Source organism: Nymphaea colorata, chromosome 3, assembly GCF_008831285.2.
Source record: "Nymphaea colorata isolate Beijing-Zhang1983 chromosome 3, ASM883128v2, whole genome shotgun sequence".
Classification (NCBI taxonomy): domain Eukaryota; kingdom Viridiplantae; phylum Streptophyta; class Magnoliopsida; order Nymphaeales; family Nymphaeaceae; genus Nymphaea; species Nymphaea colorata.
Window position 1 is genome coordinate 596,864 of NC_045140.1, and position 18,382 is coordinate 615,245.

General features: G+C 37.3%; 1 protein-coding gene across 7 annotated transcripts; it reads right to left on the reverse strand.

Moving 5' to 3' along the window:
• Positions 1-1,979: 1,979 nt before the first annotated feature.
• On the reverse strand, positions 1,980-10,758 carry LOC116250746 (uncharacterized protein At3g49140-like). 7 transcript variants are annotated; one of them, XM_031624656.2, is made up of 14 exons: positions 10,532-10,756; positions 9,991-10,137; positions 9,013-9,241; positions 8,802-8,904; positions 8,625-8,689; positions 8,413-8,538; positions 8,229-8,327; positions 5,574-5,727; positions 5,396-5,446; positions 5,209-5,318; positions 4,821-4,973; positions 3,274-3,369; positions 2,916-3,057; positions 1,980-2,301 (listed from the first exon to the last, which is right to left on the reverse strand). In XM_031624656.2, the coding sequence occupies exons 2-13, from the start codon at positions 10,089-10,091 to the stop codon at positions 2,944-2,946; spliced, it is 1,401 nt and encodes a 466-aa protein (XP_031480516.1). In that variant the 5' UTR covers positions 10,092-10,137; positions 10,532-10,756; the 3' UTR covers positions 1,980-2,301; positions 2,916-2,943. The 7 variants fall into 7 exon arrangements, with proteins under 7 accessions (XP_031480516.1, XP_031480515.1, XP_031480512.1 ...); XM_031624655.1 differs by lacking the exon at positions 1,980-2,301 and having other exon boundaries at positions 2,543-3,057; positions 10,541-10,756; XM_031624652.2 differs by lacking the exon at positions 1,980-2,301 and having other exon boundaries at positions 2,543-3,057; positions 10,532-10,755.
• Between the last annotated feature and the right edge of the window lie 7,624 nt (positions 10,759-18,382).

Below are 18,382 nucleotides of genomic sequence, written 5' to 3' on the forward strand. Positions count from 1 at the left end.
AGCATGAACCACGGGGTTTGTATCTTTAGGATTCTTATTGTTTTCCGTGAACTAGAGAATACCTGACCAGATTTGGAAGAAGACGATACAGGGAAGATTCGTCCATGTACAGTGTATAGCGGCATATATATATATATATATATATATATATATATATATAATGCAAGGATTTTCCCAATACTAAGACGTGGGTTTGGGATAATCAAAATGATCTACCCATTGAACACTTTTTTTTTTGTGCAGGCAGTGGTGGACGCAGAAATTCAGTTGAGGGGCGGTAATTCAAAAAATCTTGGACCTTTTGAATATATTGCAAAATGATTGAGGAACACCAAATGCAAATATAAACAAATATATACAAATAAAAGAATCTTGTGAGACTGTGTGAACAAACTGCCCACACGTGGCTCCGCTTTCAGTGCCGGAAAACCAACGGAACCTGGAGTACTTTTTCTGCATTTCTGACCAAGATTTATTGGGTTGCTTGCATTAATGGTAGAAAATATGCTCGTCAGAAATCAGCTAGAGAACACAGTTGGCACAGGATGAGATTTGTATCTGACTTTGCTGCCATTTAAAGTTCCCTCTCCTCTTCTGAATTGAAAATTTTTTGGTTGAAAACCGCATGGGGCAGAATGGATTCATCTTCGACGTGGAATTGAGCTAGATAAATAGTTGCTTATGGCACAAGTCGCTGGTTCCCATTGGTGGTGTATCTTAGGTCCAAAGATAAATGTTCCCAATTTCATGTGCTGATACACCAATTGCTCCATCAACTTTAGGTACACTTACACCAGATACAGAGTGAATCTGTTTTCATGGTCAGCTTTAGAATCTACAAGAGGGTCTAGGTCATAATTATGCAGTAAATTACAAGCAACACTTGACAAGCAAGGCATGAGAGGCTAGATTCTCACTTAAGGTGGAGCTTGAGATCTGATATGAAAACAGTTGTCACAACTCAAAATAGACATCTTTTTTCCTTTTGTTGGTAGGGGAAAACATATATAGAACATAGAAATTTCTAGTTCCATTGTAAACGAAGTATTTGTACGAAAAATTAAGTAGGATGCTACTCCTGGCTATACATACTTACAGAAAGACCAGTGTTAGGAATGCCCATTAAATCAATTAGAACCGATCAAGACAACGACCCACCGGACGAGCAATCCCTCGCTAATGAAGATCTGTAGACTTTTCTCCAAATTATCGCCCTCATTTGGCACCAGAAAAGTTACCCTGCTGAGTATGGCAAACAACCTAACAATAGATCCACAATGACATAAACACAAATAGATGTATGTTGCATCACATAACATGCTGTTGGCAACTGTTGCAACTAGCAGCATTCTGAAGGCAAGAGCTAAGCAAGGGCCAAAAGTATACACCACCACATTGATCAAAGCATCCAATAGTTTACCTGCATGAACTTAATCAAGTAACCAATCACAATTCACTTTTACAAAGGCACATCCTGTCAAACCACTGTTTATGGAGGAAAGACACCCTTTGGTGAAAGCAAAGAAATTTTGTTTGGGTTGGAAACCATTTGGGCCTTTTTAAATACTTCATCCTCTAAGCGAACTAAGCCACACACACAGGTGCCGCCAATGGAACGCGTGGCTGAGTTCCTTTAGTGGTGTATCTTGGGTATGAAGACAAGCTTCTCAATTCCATTTTGTGGCCGAGACATAAGTTGTTTCCTCGAGTTTAGATGCAGTTGCACCACATGGGAGTCGATTTTCTTTCATGGTTAGCTTTAGAGTCTACCGGAACATTTAGGTCCCAACTCAACTATAGTGCAAAAGATAAGGCAAGTAGCACTTGGCAAGCACAGCTTGGCAGAGGCTAAGACTCTGACTCAAGGTGGAATTTGATCTCCAACACAAAAACCAGTCACAACTAACAATATATGTCTGTTCTTTAGTAAAGGTTTCGTAAAAGCTTATATAAAATACACAAATTTTCATTGACAATATAAACGAAGTGTTTATACAAAATTGTCTAGTATGCTGACTTCTATCACACATACTTGCAAAACAAATGCCATAAGGCCAAACACTCCCTAACTAAACGACAAACTTCAGATCCTCCATTTGGCACCAGAGTTTGCAGCTAAAAGGGACCAATTATAGCAATAAATCTAAAAATACATCCACAATAGAGTAAACACAAACAGATGTATGTTGCATGACACAAAATACTGTTGGCATTGCCGCAACTGGCACCATTCTGCGGGTAAGAGCCACCCATAGGCCAAAGGTACACATCACCATACCGCCAAAGCATCCATCAGTCTACCTGCATGAATTTTAACACAGAACCAAACACAATTTGCATCTTGCTGAACAAATGTTATTCGGAAGAAATGGCTAAGTGAGCAAGAGGGCCAATTATGCTTCATCTTTTACCAAAGGAATTAACTCTACACGGTCATTCAAAATATGAAAGGACGTTCAAAATGGCTTCAGCCCTAATCACTGAATGCTTCAACTAATGTTGGTGGAAACTGCCAAAGAAAAAAAGTTGCAGAACCACAAGGTAAATAATTGAAAGCTAAATTTGAAATTGTTACATTATAGTTATTGATCCCCTCCCAATTGGTTGCCTTAGAGTTGGACAACTTTTGTACTGGTTTGCTTTTCAATTAAGAAAGAGCCACCACCTAATCTATCATAAATTCCTCTCATGAACCGTTAGTTTAAGAATGAGATATCCAATGAGGCAAAAATGGTAGAATCAATTAGCCTAATTGTTTATGGATTTTGGCCTCACAAGTGCCAAAAGAAGATTCACTAGAACATGCCCCTCAAGTCAAGACAGTATGCTCCATGGACCTCTTTCTCATATTCTTGCAGGTGCTTTAGATAACATCTCAAAAAACCTTCAAGGGACTGCTCGAATGAATCATTTACACGGTTATTGTAGATACAACTCCATCTTTCAGAAAGAATCCGCATCCTCATATGCATCATTTGGTGGTTTTGAGTTCTTTCGATGATGCCTTGGAAATAGCATTCGCTGGATTTTCTTCTCTGCAGAACTTTCAGATGTGGCCTGCAATGAAACAAGCCAGAGATATAGCAAGACAGCAGTTGTGCAACGTTAATGGAAATGAAATTTTGGATTTCTGTGTGAACTATTGCATTACAAAGTAAGAGAAGACAACTAAAGAAAATGCTTGTCATGTTTGATAATGAAACACATCAGGCCTAATTAAAATACTAAAACTAGAAAGATTACTGAAAGTATCTCCTCTCAACTAAGACTTACTGGAGTATTAAATGGAAAACGAAGTGTCTTGGTTTCAACTCCAGAATACACTCGTACATCCAGTCCAAGACTATCGACACCAATTATATTAGCTCCCTACATCAAATAAATGGAAAGATTACTTTATGATAAATGTTGGTATTATGAACTATGCAGAGTAACACAACAAGTTGATTCGTGTACAGTACAAACAACTATCACATACAAGAATTTTTTTTCTCCCTGCAGACTCCAGCAACTGAGTAGGCAAATACTGAGTTGGCTTAAAGGCCTTCACGTTGAAGAATGGTGCATATGTCCTTTAACATAAGCCCAAATAAGTAGACACTTTCTGGTGTACAAGGAAGAAGTGCAAGGTAAACACGCATTCTAGGTCAATATTTCCAACTTGTCCAAAAAAACTCAGTGGGTTCCCAACATCATTAAAAAAAAAAAAAGAAAAGAAAGAAAGAAAGAAAGGGAAGTCGCAATCAGAAATTCCTTCCTAAAAGAAAGCAGCAATCTCCTAAACATTGAGCTACCAGTATAAGCACTAGATCAGACTGGAAAAAACAGTCTTACAATACATAACATTTGTAACATCCTAATGATGTGCTTGTAATATCTAATCCAAGCATGAACTCCAGAAACTGATTTTTGTTCAACTATCATATTCCCATGCTTTTTCCTCTTTCTTTAACTACTGCTACTTATCTTTTGAGGGTTCAGACTCTCAGATCCTATCTGATGTGGCATGGGAAAGATGACGTGGCAATGCATAGACCCCATGCCCAAATTCATGCCTCGTCAAAGAGAGGATTTGGTATCATTAAAAGTAAGGAGTTCAGGTCCTATTTTTATGCAGGAGTTGCTTGGATATAAGAGCAGATCTTCTATGTTCTCAGATCAGTGTATCTAAGACCCAACGAATTTGAAAATAGCTCCCTGCTATCTGAGCTACAGGGCTATCACTCATAGGCTGACTGATGATATTACATAAGAAGCTTCAAAAGAATACCAACTCAGGCTCTAACAGAGGTAATATGTTCTACTGGACTACATGAATTATAAGAGGGTCACATGCTACACCAGGAAATAAAAAATCCTGAAGATTATTTGAAGGATAAAGCCAAATTATTGACGTGTGAAAATTAATGCCACCCCAAGCTCTAATAAAGGTATATGTTTTGCTGGATTAGAAGAAGTACAAGAGGCTTACATGCTACAGCAGGAAATAAAAAGATCCTGAAGACAGGATAAAGGAAAACTATCTATTTGCAGACATAATACCACATCAAGCTCTAACAAAAGGTAATATTTTTTACTATATTACAATAATTATAAGAGGCATACATGCTATAGCAGGAAATAGAAAGATCCTGAAAATTATTTAACGATAAAGGGAAATGATTAAGTTGTGAACAACGGATAACCAATCATTTGGACAAATCATGCTGGAAATATGAATATTTAGACTAAGACCTACAACTAAGCAACTTTTCTTGACAAAGAAGAATTGCTGAAAATTGATGCTGAAGCTAAATCATGCTCCAAAATGCATTTCATACCTCTACTTTCAAGCCTTTCTTTTTCCGGCAGAGAGTCCTCAGAGCAGCAGTACAATTCATTCCATACTCACTAAAGTGATCTATGATTGCTGAAGCAGAATGTACAAGGATGTCAGGTTCAGCTTCTTGAAAATCTTGCAAGCTAACCCCACGCTGCCACCAAATTATAGAGGGTCAACAAACTAAATGTAAAACATACAACCATCTATCTACACAAATATGCAGGGCTTTCCATAGAAAAGTGGCATCATTTGACATCACAAGCCAAACAAGGATCAAAATGCATAGGTTTCACCTCTGTCTGGCATTTCCCATAGTCATGAACAGGAAAACTTATCAAGATTTTACATTTATATTCCTTTCCTGTAAATGAAGTAGAGGTAGTTACCTGATTGCCATAGACATTAAAAAGCTGAATGTTGACAATCTCCAGCTTGTAAAGTGTGGAGCTAAACTGAGATCCACTGTCTTTCATATTCAGCCTCAAGAAATCACCATCTGCATTAAACAATCAATGGATCAGCTAAAGTACCTCACAGAGCCAATTTCTTTAGGATGTAGACAGAAACATTCACCTATTAAATCAGAAGTTGAAGTCACTTGCTCCAGTTCCTTATCTGATTCATCTGAGTGCAATAATTACACCGTAAAACATCCATCCACATCTTTAATTTTCTGATAAATCAATATTTGACAACCAGCAACTTGATTAATTAGGTCAAAGACTTCAAACTATTAAGGTCCATAAGCTACCTTTCCAATCTGATGAATGATCATCACCTTCTTCACCATAGAAGTACCTCCTTAAATAATATTCTTCATCTAATAAGGCAGGTCTTAGAAGACCAAGAATTGAAATCCCATTTGATGGATGGTCCATCATATCCCTATACTTGCTATCAACGGCCTACAAAATGAATAGCCATCTTCAAAAGTAAAACATCAAACCATCTTCAAAAGTAAAGGATCACACTAAGTAAAGTATCACACTATATGTTTATATGTGATTTCAGCAAAATTTCAGCAGAATTTTGAAAATATATATTGTCCAAAACGCACCAAGTTTGATCTTTCACCTTGCATATTTTGGAAACTATTTCATAGTCAGGAATTGACTACAGTGCAAGCAAATTTTTTGGTGAATTTTAGTTCCTTTAACAAACTCCATTTGGCTTATACATTAACAGGAAGTTCGGAAAGTCGGGTTTGGAACATAAAGAGTGAATAGTATGAAAAAATAAGCAATTTGTTTTTTCCCGAATGAGGAGCAGGCAGAATGTATTCTCCATAGTTATTCAGCTACATATAAACAGAGACCAAGAAGAGTTCTAAAGATGCAACCCTGTCCTTAGAATGCTAGGAAAAGGATGTGCCATTCCTGAAATTTCAGGAAAGAAAACAAACATCTTTTCAGGAACACATCCCATAGTGTCTCACATTTTATATTTTAGTCCTAAACTTGGCTCTGATAACTGTAACATCCCTGTCCGAAACTGACCTGACTGCTTAGTGTAATGAATTGCAACCGCTTCATAGTCAGATTTGGTCTGCACCCAAAAAAGCTACAAACTAGGACAACTAATAGTAGAAAACTGGGCATATAAACCTCTGAAGAACTTTCAAAATCATTAATATCGGATTATTCTCAAGTCCTTTCACATAAATGCTCTCTCTCTCTCTCTCTCTATCTCTAACATGTAATACAATCACAGTATATATGTCTACTTGCATATACATATGCATTTGTGGTTTTGTTTATGCAGAATATATAATAAATGGTTGTGTTTTCATATATGACAGTTAGTCTCATTTTATCCAACTGACTTAGGCTCGGATTGAATAGTTCTAACCTAGTTCTTTTAAGAATCTTGACCAACATGTGACCGATCTCCAATTTTGACAACTTACACTTGTACACAAAAATGAAGAAGCAACCCAATAAATGCCAATAGACTAGTACAATTGACACTTGGACACTCCCAGCAGTTAGATGTTTTATAATGATTATGCCCTTTCAGACAAAAACAAATTATAAGAAAAAGGAAATAAAACACATTATACACCTAATCGTACATCTTCAAAAACAAAGAGACATAGATATACACATCTATACAAATACATTTATAAATGTACACACACACACACACACAAAAATATCATTAACGGGTTTTAAACAGTAACATTTTTCTCAGGTATTTTTTTGGCAAACTTGAAAATCTCAGGAAAAATTCAGCAAGTCTCTTAAAAAAGAAAAGACCTAAAAATTAGGAAAAAAATAAAATAAATGAAGAACTAACAAAAAAAAACACATCTTGATAAAATCATAAAAATGATGTTTTAGTAATGATAGAAATGAAGACAAATAATTTAACTTAAGTTTTAAACTTGAGAAAAGAAACAAAAATAACGAGAAAAAAAGATCAAACATGAAAAAATCATTTTAGAGTTTTTTATAAAAAAGGGAAAAACAAGTTTTTTTTTTGTTTTGATTATTTTAATGTTTTAACCAAGTTTTTTCAAAAAAGACAGATTTTCTGTGACAATGGAACAAATATAACCCCAGCACCAAGTTCAAAGTTTCAAACATCAATGCAAGAATCCATCATATAACAGTTAGGTGTCTCAAGATGATGTATTTGATGACTTTTATGATCTCATTTTCAGCTATTTTGAGGTTGGAGGATTCTACCTTTGATTTCATGTAGATTTCCCCTTGAAACTCCTCTCAGATTTCATCCCCAATTTAATGAAAGATTTTCCTTTTGAATTTAACCTTAGATCATGATTCCTTTTGATGTTCTGCCACTACGAATGTCTCATCAAGTTATCACCAACTTTTGGACATGAGGGCTCCTATATGATGAATGAACAAATGGTTAAAGAAAAGCTAGAATCCTCCATGAGTTCATTTCCTATGCTTCAAAGGATGTGCACATTATTGTTTGGATAGGCTTCTTTCTCCAGCATTCTTAGAACTAAGAATCAGCAATGCCCATATAGACTACTTGAACATCTTCTCCCGACCTATGGCATGGCATGATCTTACCATGCCATCATGCATTTACACCCCCACCACCCTCCCCCCAACCCACACAAAAACACATTTTTTGGCAATAAAAGTCAGAACCCATGCCCAGCATCTTAGGGTAACACAGGCTGAGCACATCAACGCTTTGACATATTCGATAAAGTATAAACAATGAACCACCTGGATGAATATGAACCTCTGGAATAGTTTGATACTTGTCAAGCTCTTTGATATTTCATAAGAAATGGGTAAGAAAAAACAAGCAAATAGAAATGAAGATACAATGGCCTAATCCTTACGATGGCCATTCTAGAGAGAGAGAGGAGAGAGAAATAGCAGCGAGCTCTCTATCATTGTCATGGTCAAGTACCAAGACACACCTTTGTTACATGTCTTGCAAAATACATTGGATGAACCCAGTGCATAGAATCTGGATATCCCCAATCAGTTGAAGATGCTGGCGTATTTACCTCATCACTCTGTAAGGAGAACAGGCAGATAAGTAAGACTTCTTAAAATCAATTAAGATCCTGCAGTGTAAAGAGAAAAAAGCAGCTTGCAGACCTCCTCATGATCATCATCCTCGAAATATATTTCATCACCACTGCCAATGTCTGGTGATTCGTAAGCATCATCATTCAATCCCTTGTTAGCTTTATAAATTGGAATGTCCAATCCAATTAAAACGTTCTGATCAAACACACATAAAGAACATAAGCATATTATGTTTCCTTGGACAGTAAATAGCAGCTCCCGAAAACAGATGAGCTCCTTACCACAGGATTGCTAGCTTCACGATCTTGCATGATGTTTTCATAATCATAAATTTCAAAATACATATCTGCAAACAAAAAGAAGAGTTGCTAGTAACACTTCTATTTGAGTGCATGTGCACAGAGGTATGCATGTAGCTATTTCAACGTGAATGTATTCATGCATATTTTGTACCAGACCTCCATAAGCATCAATGGCATACTGATATTCAAACCATGAGGCATGACCATGTGGCTCACGGTGTACTATGCCTGGGAATACCAACAAAGCCCTGTTATTGGCCTGCAATATATTTACAATCATACGTGAATGATTACATAGAATGAGATTTTACTAGCTTGTAGTATGAAAACTAAATCTAAACATCTGGAATCGAGTTTGCATATTGACCTCAGCAACAGTCCTAGCTATTTCAGCATCTGTGAGCATCTTGTCCTTTCTCTTGCGCTCTTTCACGTCTTCAAGTGGGTGGTAGCCCATATTTCCCCCACAGTTGGAGGAATCAGGTATGGAATCTGAATAATCTGCAGCAACCCATACTTTTGAAAGACAAACATCATGTTCTATTGACGAGATGAAAGAGAAGGATCCACCATATAATGGATTTTTGCATCTGAAGCTGCATAAGAAAAAATCTTTGGTTAACACATATAAGCTATCTAAAATAAGCAGTATTTTGTTGGCGGAATGCAGCATCTGGTTATGAAAAGAGAACATAAAATTTACCAGACAACCTCATCCCATAAGTTTCTTGACTGAATGCATTATGAAAAAACCCTAATGAGAGTTTCAACTGAATGCTTTGAAAGGGAAGGTGTAAATGAGAAAAGAAGGAAGGTAAACCTCCAATTTTTCAATCTCTAGCCATCAATTTTAAGTACTTAATTAGTTTTAAGGACAGAGTTGTTAAAAAACTTAGACAAGACAAAAGGCCATTTCTAGTTTCCAAGATAGACAGGACCCAGAACTATAATCAGCTTGAAAAACTGATCTGAGTAATGTAAGAAATTAAAAAGTAACTAGTTAAACCTATCCGTGATTATCACGGTTTATTCACAACGTCCCTAACTTACTTGTTGAAAAATGACTGCTTAAAAGAATGATTCTAAGCTCTAGTACAATCCACATGTGTTACTCTCTGGAGCCTTCAGTCAAACAAATCTGCAAAAGCAGGGTCTCACAACGTACCGACTACACTTCATCATGTAGAAAAATTCAGACAAAGCCCGTAAGATCGTCAAAAACCAGTTATTAAATCGAAACATTGAAGGGAATGCGACGGGTGCTTAGAACCACACTCCGAAAAGCAAGTGCCACGGTCAAAATGTCACCATGGAAAGATAACGACCAACACAACTAACTATGTACCTTAAGCTACAGTGGTCATAAATCCTTCTGTTGTTTCCAATAATGTTTCTCTGGCTTTCGCAAGGACTTCTGATCCAAGCACTTACCGATCTAGCCGCCATTGGACAGCATTTATCGTGTGAGAGCAGTAATTGGAGCTACTTCCACCTAAAGTACAATAAAAAAGCAAAAGAATTGACTACCAAGAAACTTCAAACATGTTCAGACAGAAGAGTGTAAAAGCAAGAAAAGAAGAAAATGAGGGGAGTGCAAAAACCCGCTAAAGAAATAAGACTTTTTGTTCCTTAGCAAAATTATGGAAGATGGGCCTTCAAGAAACTTGGAAAGCCACCATGAGAATGCCGAAAACCTCGACGATCAAAAGTCCAAGATATGATCGCAAAGGCAGAACGATGAGTAGATTACGAAAACAAGTTGATGTTTTCTCTAGCCACCAATTTAAAACGCTATCTGGCTATGAACCAATCAATAAGGAGGAAAAGCCAATTTTCAGAAGGGTGGAAGAGAACAAAAAAGAATCTTTCAAGAACAGCATCATTACCCCACCCACTTTTTGCTCAACTGGGTATCGCTTCAATTTGCCTTCTATATAACGTGATCTCCTCTCAATCACCAAGAGAAAACGATGAGGGCGCAAAATTTGTGCAGAGGCCAGCCGCGGTGCAAGACCACGATCACAATGAATCGGTAATTGAGAGAGAGAGAGGGGGGAAAAAAAAAACTGCGAGAAAATGTCGCGCGCCGGGAACACCGTAAACGGAGGACCTAAAGAGAGTCGGATATTCGGTTCCCCTCCGGATCTCGGCATACGGTTCAATACTACAATTTCGAAAAGCCGCCTTAAACGATAATTTCACAATATATCGAAAAAGGTTATGGTTTCGTTTTGCCATGAGTCTCTCTCTCTCTCTCACTATATATATATATATATATATATATATATATATATATATATATATATATATATATATATATATATATATATATATATATATATATATATATATATATCTAAAAAAACCAACGAGAAAAAGATATTATGATAAAAATATATATCATCTTTTTCTCAAACCCTTATTTACCCAAACTAGATAGGAATCACATGGGTCATTGATTTCAAGAGATTGAATGGTAGATATAATTGAAAAAAAATAAAAACCAAGTTGTATTTTTAAGAAACAAGTTGCCCAATAAAAAATAATACATAAACTTGCCTACAAAGTTTTTTCTCCATTACACCTCTCCTTAAACCACATATTCCATGGTTACTGAGGGGGCGTTTGATATACCAATTTTAGAATCACAATGTTCAATTAAATGTAATTATTAGACAAACAAAGTATTTTGTTTCCAAAATTATGAAACTTTAACATAGAATTTTGATTCCGTTTCAGTTTAAAGATGAATCATGATTCTAGAATTTTCATTCTTGAATCAAAATTTCAAACCATCAAAAGCGCCCCAAATGCATGTTAGTTAGTATGTTGATTGATCATGTTGACACAAAAGGGATGCCCACACAACTCGAATTAGTGATCTGCTGCCTATACTTGCTGGGTCGCCAAGTCGGCACCTCACTTGTCGGACTGACCTAATAATTTCTTGTTTCTAGGCTTGAGTCGGGCCAAGTACCGGGTACTATTGGCGGCAGAACGGCTCAGTGCCTAAGCTCAGAATCAAATATGTGACCCGAAAGAAAAGTGGTTGCCGACGACTCGTATCAAACGGAGTTTTTATCCACTTCAGGTCCATCGGTGGACCTGATCCAAGACGAATGGATCCAAAAGGCAGTCTGGGTTGGAGGGAAAGTGAGCCCGCTACATGCATGACCCACATAATCTGGACGCAACACGTAATGGATCCTCCAATTAAAAGATTGGATCTACCGGAGATTTCATGATTGGGACCCACCCTCTCACCTGCGGAAATGGATTCCAGGTTCTAGGAATCGCTTGGCCGGCGGCACGTGATATGCACGTGCATGGCAGGATCCAAAAAGGCACAGCGGGTCTGGATACTAATGACTGATCCGAAATGTGAATAGGAATTTTAAGCAGCAATATCACGCCAAACGTGCTACGCTTCTTAGATTTCTTATCGACGGATCACTTTCTTTCCTTTTTAAAGCTTGTACTGTTAAGGCCATGGGAAGCTAATTTGAGATTGGATCTGATTTCAAATTTTTTGTATATTTAGAATTTCATATCTCTATGGATCCCGTGGAATCATGTATATTTCAGGTCCCTAATGACCATCACGTAACTTACCTGATGGGTTTTAAGAATGTGACATATAGAACCCTGTTGAGTAAACAAAGATGAGTAGTTCATTCTACTGTTCAACTAGAAGGCAGAAGCCCTCACCATTTCCTTCATCCTTCAGGACACTAAACTTACTTGTGATTTCTTAGGGCGACGTCCATGCAATGTTTCAATTTGTATATCGTTGTCCTCTTTTTTACAACACAAGAAGTTGATGTCCGGAAAATTTAAAACATAAACTGGCTGTCTATCTTGCCACGTGGGTTGTACCAACCCCTCAAAAATGTGTCTTACAATACTGAATTCTAAACAATCATATTAGGAATTGGGTCCAGTACAACAATAAAAGCGACATAGTTGTGCCTGACAAACATAGATGAGTCTGCACTGGTGCAAGTTCATTTAGTGAGTGACAATGAAATCCAGTCTTCCAGCCTTGTGAGGACAAGTCTAAGTCTTAGACTCGTGATAGACAGGCAAGGTTTTTAAGAAAAAAAAAAAGGTCGCTAGTTCACATCTTGATAGACAGGCAAGGTTTCCAACAATTTCACATCTTGGATATCTCCACTTTCTCTCTCTCTCTCTCGTCCACATGCGGCCAACACTATCAAAATAGGCTACGGATTTCAAGTCCCAAGAAAAACTGTCCCATTGGTGGGGAATTGATGGCTAATAGCAAAATCATTTCATGGGCAAGCGGCTTTTTATTTCATACCCTTTTAATATGAAAATTATTGCAGGTTTTACTGCTTGTAACGAAAAAGTTGGAAATTAAATAAGGTTGCAGTGAGATAGCATATAATATGGGACTTTTCTTGGTAAGATTTTCGGCTATTTCTTGTTTGATTCTGGCCCAACTTGTAATGTATTCTGCCGTATATCAAATATTGGCAAACTTTATAAGCACTTCATTTTGGCATCTCTACCGCGAGAATATGTACCATTTAAAATCTCCTGATGCTCAATGGACAGTTAATGAACTATTGTCTAAGTGTGTTAAGCAAGAGGAGTGAGAATGTGCATAATACACATATGGCTTCTCACCAAGACTCTAGCCAAGTTGGACCCAAATGAAAAGAAGTGCCAAAAAAAAATCATCAGATGAACATACTTTTCAAACCAAGCAATCTGGTCTGGCTCTCATAAAGTGCTTCATTTGTAAGAAGAATGGACATAGGAAGATGGATTGCATGAAATACAAGAGGAGAAGAAAGGTAATTTGTCATTCATTTCTCATGAATGTAATTTATTACATATTCTTGTGAATAACTGGTGGATTTACTTTGATGCTATGATACATATTGTTATACTTTGCAGGACTTTCTAAACAAAATGGTACCACAATGCATGAAAGAAATATATTTTCAGGAAACAAGATGCATTCATGTGTAAAGGTTGTTGGGACCTGCCAAGTCAAACTACTTGATACTGGTTTCATTTTGAAGCTTCATGATGTGTTTTTTGCACCCTCATATAGTAAAAATCTTGTATTTGTAACAAGGTTAGATATAATTGAATTTTGTATGAAAGTTGTAAATATCAAAATGCATATATTTAAATATTTTACTGAAATTGGTTTTACTTTTTTGTGTGATGGTTTATATGAATTAAATGTAGAGGCTCAAGAAATGTTGGTTTCTAAATTTACATTGATTGAAAATAAATGTAACATCATAAATGATAACTCTTATATGCTTTGGCATCGCAAACTAGGTCATATATCTAAAAAGAGAATAAAGGAACTTGTAAGTGAATGGTCCATATGTTGATTGCATAAAGACAAACCAAACCAACACATATAAAAAATGTGCTAAAAGAAGTGATAAGAGATTAGAAATAATCAATAGAGATGTTTGTAAATCATTCACTCTCTGTTATACTAGTAAAAGGTATTTTGTCACCTTTATTGACAACTATTCATGGTGTATATATTTCTACTTAATTTTTGTAAAATCAGACATATGTTAGGTTTTCAAAGAGTTTAAGAAAGAAATAAAGAAACAAACCAATGAAGTAATCAAGAGAGTCAAATGAGATAGAAGTGGTAAATATTATGGTAAATTTACTGAGGTAGGAAAAATGAAAGGGCCATTAACATGATTTCTAACAGAATATGGCATTATACCTCAATACACTATGTCTGGTAGTGCCTACCAGAATGACATAAATGAATAACATTTCATATGCATCAAAAGTTACCAGCTTGCAAGAAACAAAATGTTACTCTTTTTCATATGATAAAAATGAAGTTTATTGCATTATATAAGGCTACTTAGCAAGCAATATGAATAAAGAATATGACATTATACCTCAATACAATATGCCTGGTATACCAGAATGGCAATGAATAACATTTCATATGCATCAAAAGTTGCCAGCTTGCAAGAAACAAAATGTTACTCTTCCTCATATGATAAAAGTGGAGTTTATTGCATTATATCTTAGCAGACAATATAGATGAAGAGCTTTATTTCACAGCTTACCACTTAAAGTTTACTGTGATAATAAAAGTTGCGGTGTCTTTCTTTAAAAATAATAAAAATACAACTTCATGTAAGCATATAGAATTTTAGTACTTTGTTGTTAAAGAGATGATAGAGAATCATCTGGTGTGGACTTAGTACATCGCACTAAAGATATGGTAGCAGATCTTCTTACTAAAGCGCTAGTGTCTGGACCATGTTCTAAACATGTAACGAAGATGGGTCTGTTTGGTTCGATGTAAATACACCGAAGATGGGTCTGTTCGATTCGATGTAAATATACCATATATATAATATAGTGATCACATATAGTTTGTTGATTCTTATAGAGTTTGATTGTTTGTTTTAAAGTCTTTCTTTATTTCAAATGTAAAACAATAACTTAAATGACCGTGGGATGGATTTAAGGTCAATCCATTCATAAAATTTTACCCACACTCGTATTGATTAGGACTAGTGAGAGACTGTTGGGTTGTGACCCATCAGAATACTCCTCTATCAATGCAAAGGTACACGATTAAACCGACTCAATCGCTGTGTCCCGTGATGAAAGGGCCATGCTAAGGATTTCACCTCCTTGGGTAAGACGGTTCCCTTTCAGCCATCGTCACGAGTTGTCTGTATATCCTCATCTTACTGGTGATGGTTGAGGGGAGAAACCCTGTTACTGCTGCCGGTGTGACAACCACCGATACCACGGTGGTCCCAGTTTAGGTATATAGTCTTCTTATGCCATGAAAGCTCTGTTTTGTTTGCATCTATCCTTTGGTCACCCCAACAAGGGTTTCGAAGTTTTGTTTGTTTGAATGACACTTGAAACGTTTAGGGATTTTCTTTATTTATGAGTAAGATTTCTGAAGTTCTTTGTAGCCAGATTATGGTGAGATTTGAAAGGAAATTGGCAGGATGGGAATTGCAGTTGTTGTCATCTTAGCAGATGCCTCTTTTCTCATTAAGCACAATTTGCCTCATTTCTGGCGCATTAGATGCAAGTTCTCTGCTTTTTTATCTATCATAAATCAGTTGGAAACTTGCATGTGGCAGGGTCCTTGCTGGTAGGTCTTTAGGATCATAAGCAAAAGCATCACCTGCTTAGCTGGGAATGCATTCGTAAGCTAATGGAACAGGGTAGGGTAGGAATTAAGCTTATGAAGGGAATCTTGCTCTTCTTGCAAGCAGGATGTGTAGATTATATTATAACAATAACAACACAAACTGGGTATTTGGCTAGAGAAAAGATACTTGAAGAGGAACAAAAGTTTATGGATAGCTAAGAAGCCATGAAAGAGATATTGGGGCTGGAGAAGCTTAGGTGGTGGGTGCAGTCAAATTGCTGACAAATTCAGATGCATTACAGGAAATGGCAGGAGAACATCTTTATTGGAGGGACAAATAGCCAGACAATATTCTTGAGAAGCAGCTTACTGGAACTTAGATTCGGGGAATTTTTTCAAGGCCTAGGGCTGACTTATGCAAGGGCATGTGAGAAATATGGAGAGCAGGCTCACTTTGGCCTGGGCACAATTGATTCAGCTGTGCAATATAGTGTTGAGGACAACCAAGAAGCGATGATCTTGACCGGCCATGAAGTTAACCATCTAAAGGTGTAGCCGTGTAGGGTGTATGAAGGCCATTAAGAGTAGCTGGAAGAGGGATACTGGAAATAACCAGGGCCCTGCATGTGCTAACTGGTTTCTGCATGTGGATTCAATAGGAAGACTCTCTACCCATGATAGAAGTCCAAAATTTGTAGAGAGAATCAGGAACATAACCGTCAACTGTAATAAGTTATAAGGTGGCTGTTGGCGCATGGGACTAGGTTGGTAGGAGATTTGGCCGCTCGCACATTAAAAAACCATATGATTCTGCATTCATGTAGTGGATTATGTAGTGGGAAGATGATATACTTGCTACCTAGTGTGTGGTTTAATGTGGAAGTATGTAAGTTACGAAAGATCATGATGGATTATTGGGTCGTTAGTTAGAGTGAAGAGGTAAGTTCATTGTTGAAGATAAGAGGCATGTGAAGTATATTCTTGACAAATGCCAACTTCTCACAGTTAAATAGATTGTGCAGCATTGATGTTCAAGCCATTGACAAGGAAGGTGATCAGGAGTCCTTGCTGAACAAGAAGCCCAGTACCAGAATCCAACGAGCTGGATGAAAAACTCAGAAAACAGAAGGGAGAGGAGAAAGAGAGGTGGACACAATCAAGGGGTTGGAAGGTATAACAGGTTCGAGTTCAAGAGGCCAGATTGAGCAATTCAACATAGATCTATTGAGGGTGGGGAACAGATCAGAAGATGAAAGTACTGAAACGTCTAGGTTAGCTAGCTGGAAGGAATTTACAAGACATTGATATGATTCAATCATTCAAAGTGGCGGATGATCAAGAATAGTAGGACATTGCTACGTAGTCATTTCATATGGCCACTCAAATAGCAAGGAGCGGCAGAAGGGTGACGGTTCAGTCGTGTGCAGGGGGAGGAAAGGATCTTTGATGGAAGACAGTGAGGTTGATGACTCGTTGAGTCACAAGGAGCGTGCCTCAACTATTCGTAGTTGGGTAGTGTAGGCTAGCCGACCATAAACAGATGCGCTAAGGTTGTAGGGTCGGATTTGGTGGGAGGGCGTTGTCATCTGTGGTTGTATGACGTTGACGCCTAGTTCTAACCAAACCTTTACCGTATTTATCTTTCCATTCACATCTTCAAATTAATTCTTCCACTTCTTACTTTGCTCTTCGGGAATGGCAGGGAATGACTTCAGCTTTAACCTGAGTTACTGTTGATTCAAGATGTCATCTAATAACAGTGGATTATATTTTCTGTAACTGGAAAATTAGCTCCTGCATATGCTGAAGTGAGTAGTACTGCATTTTTACGGCTGCCCAATAAACTGAACAACGAAGTTAGTGTTGAAGTGTGGAGCCTGATCCTTGCTTAAAAAGGTTTCCTTAACTTTTTTTAGGGCATTCATGTAATCTTACGTTTTACAAGTTTACCCTAATCCCCCCATTGATGACGGAGGCAGTTTCCTTGTATTGTTCTATGTTTCAATAACACTGAAATTAAACCTGTATGCAGCCGTGGACTTAGGAAAACTTTGTCTCTGTAAAATTTTTGTGTCTTCTTCTTCCTAATTCTTCTTCGGCTTCTTCTCTTGGTGGAGAGAGAGAGCGCGAGAAAGAGAGAGGGTATCGTTCCTAACAGCTAAGACCCGGGTTTATACAAAAACAAAACATTCTATTGAATTTTGCTTTTCTTTTTCATAGAGAAAGTATACCATACACAGGAGCGGAGCCAAGGAGGAGCCCGCGGGGCTTGGTCCCCCTACCCTCCCTCTCACCTCGGCCTTGTCAAACTTTTGAAACCGATGTGCCAAGGAAGAGGCTAAGAATTATAATTCAAAATTCTTGGTTCCAAGCCCGGCACGTAACTCGACTTGCTTTAAGAACATCGTGACAGCTTAACGAGCAATGGTCCTCATGGAAAGTGGTTGCTTATGTCCGCACCTCCAACACAAAAAAATAAAAAATTGATGTGCTTTTTCTCCTGATGGCAAGAGCGATGATCTCATTTCCCAACACGCACATATATATATATATATATATATATATATATATATATATATATATAGAGAGAGAG

What these genes read in the sequence shown, in the direction of transcription:
- LOC116250746 (XM_031624656.2), bottom strand. Translation starts at nt 10,091, where the DNA reads ATGGCGGCTAGATCGGTAAGTGCTTGGATCAGAAGTCCTTGCGAAAGC. An exon ending in AGGATGATGATCATGAGGAG is followed by an intron (nt 8,328 to 8,412) that starts GTCTGCAAGCTG and finishes TTCTCCTTACAG; the next exon opens with AGTGATGAGGTAAATACGCC. An exon ending in TTCAACTTCTGATTTAATAG is followed by an intron (nt 5,319 to 5,395) that starts GTGAATGTTTCT and finishes TGTTTAATGCAG; the next exon opens with ATGGTGATTTCTTGAGGCTG.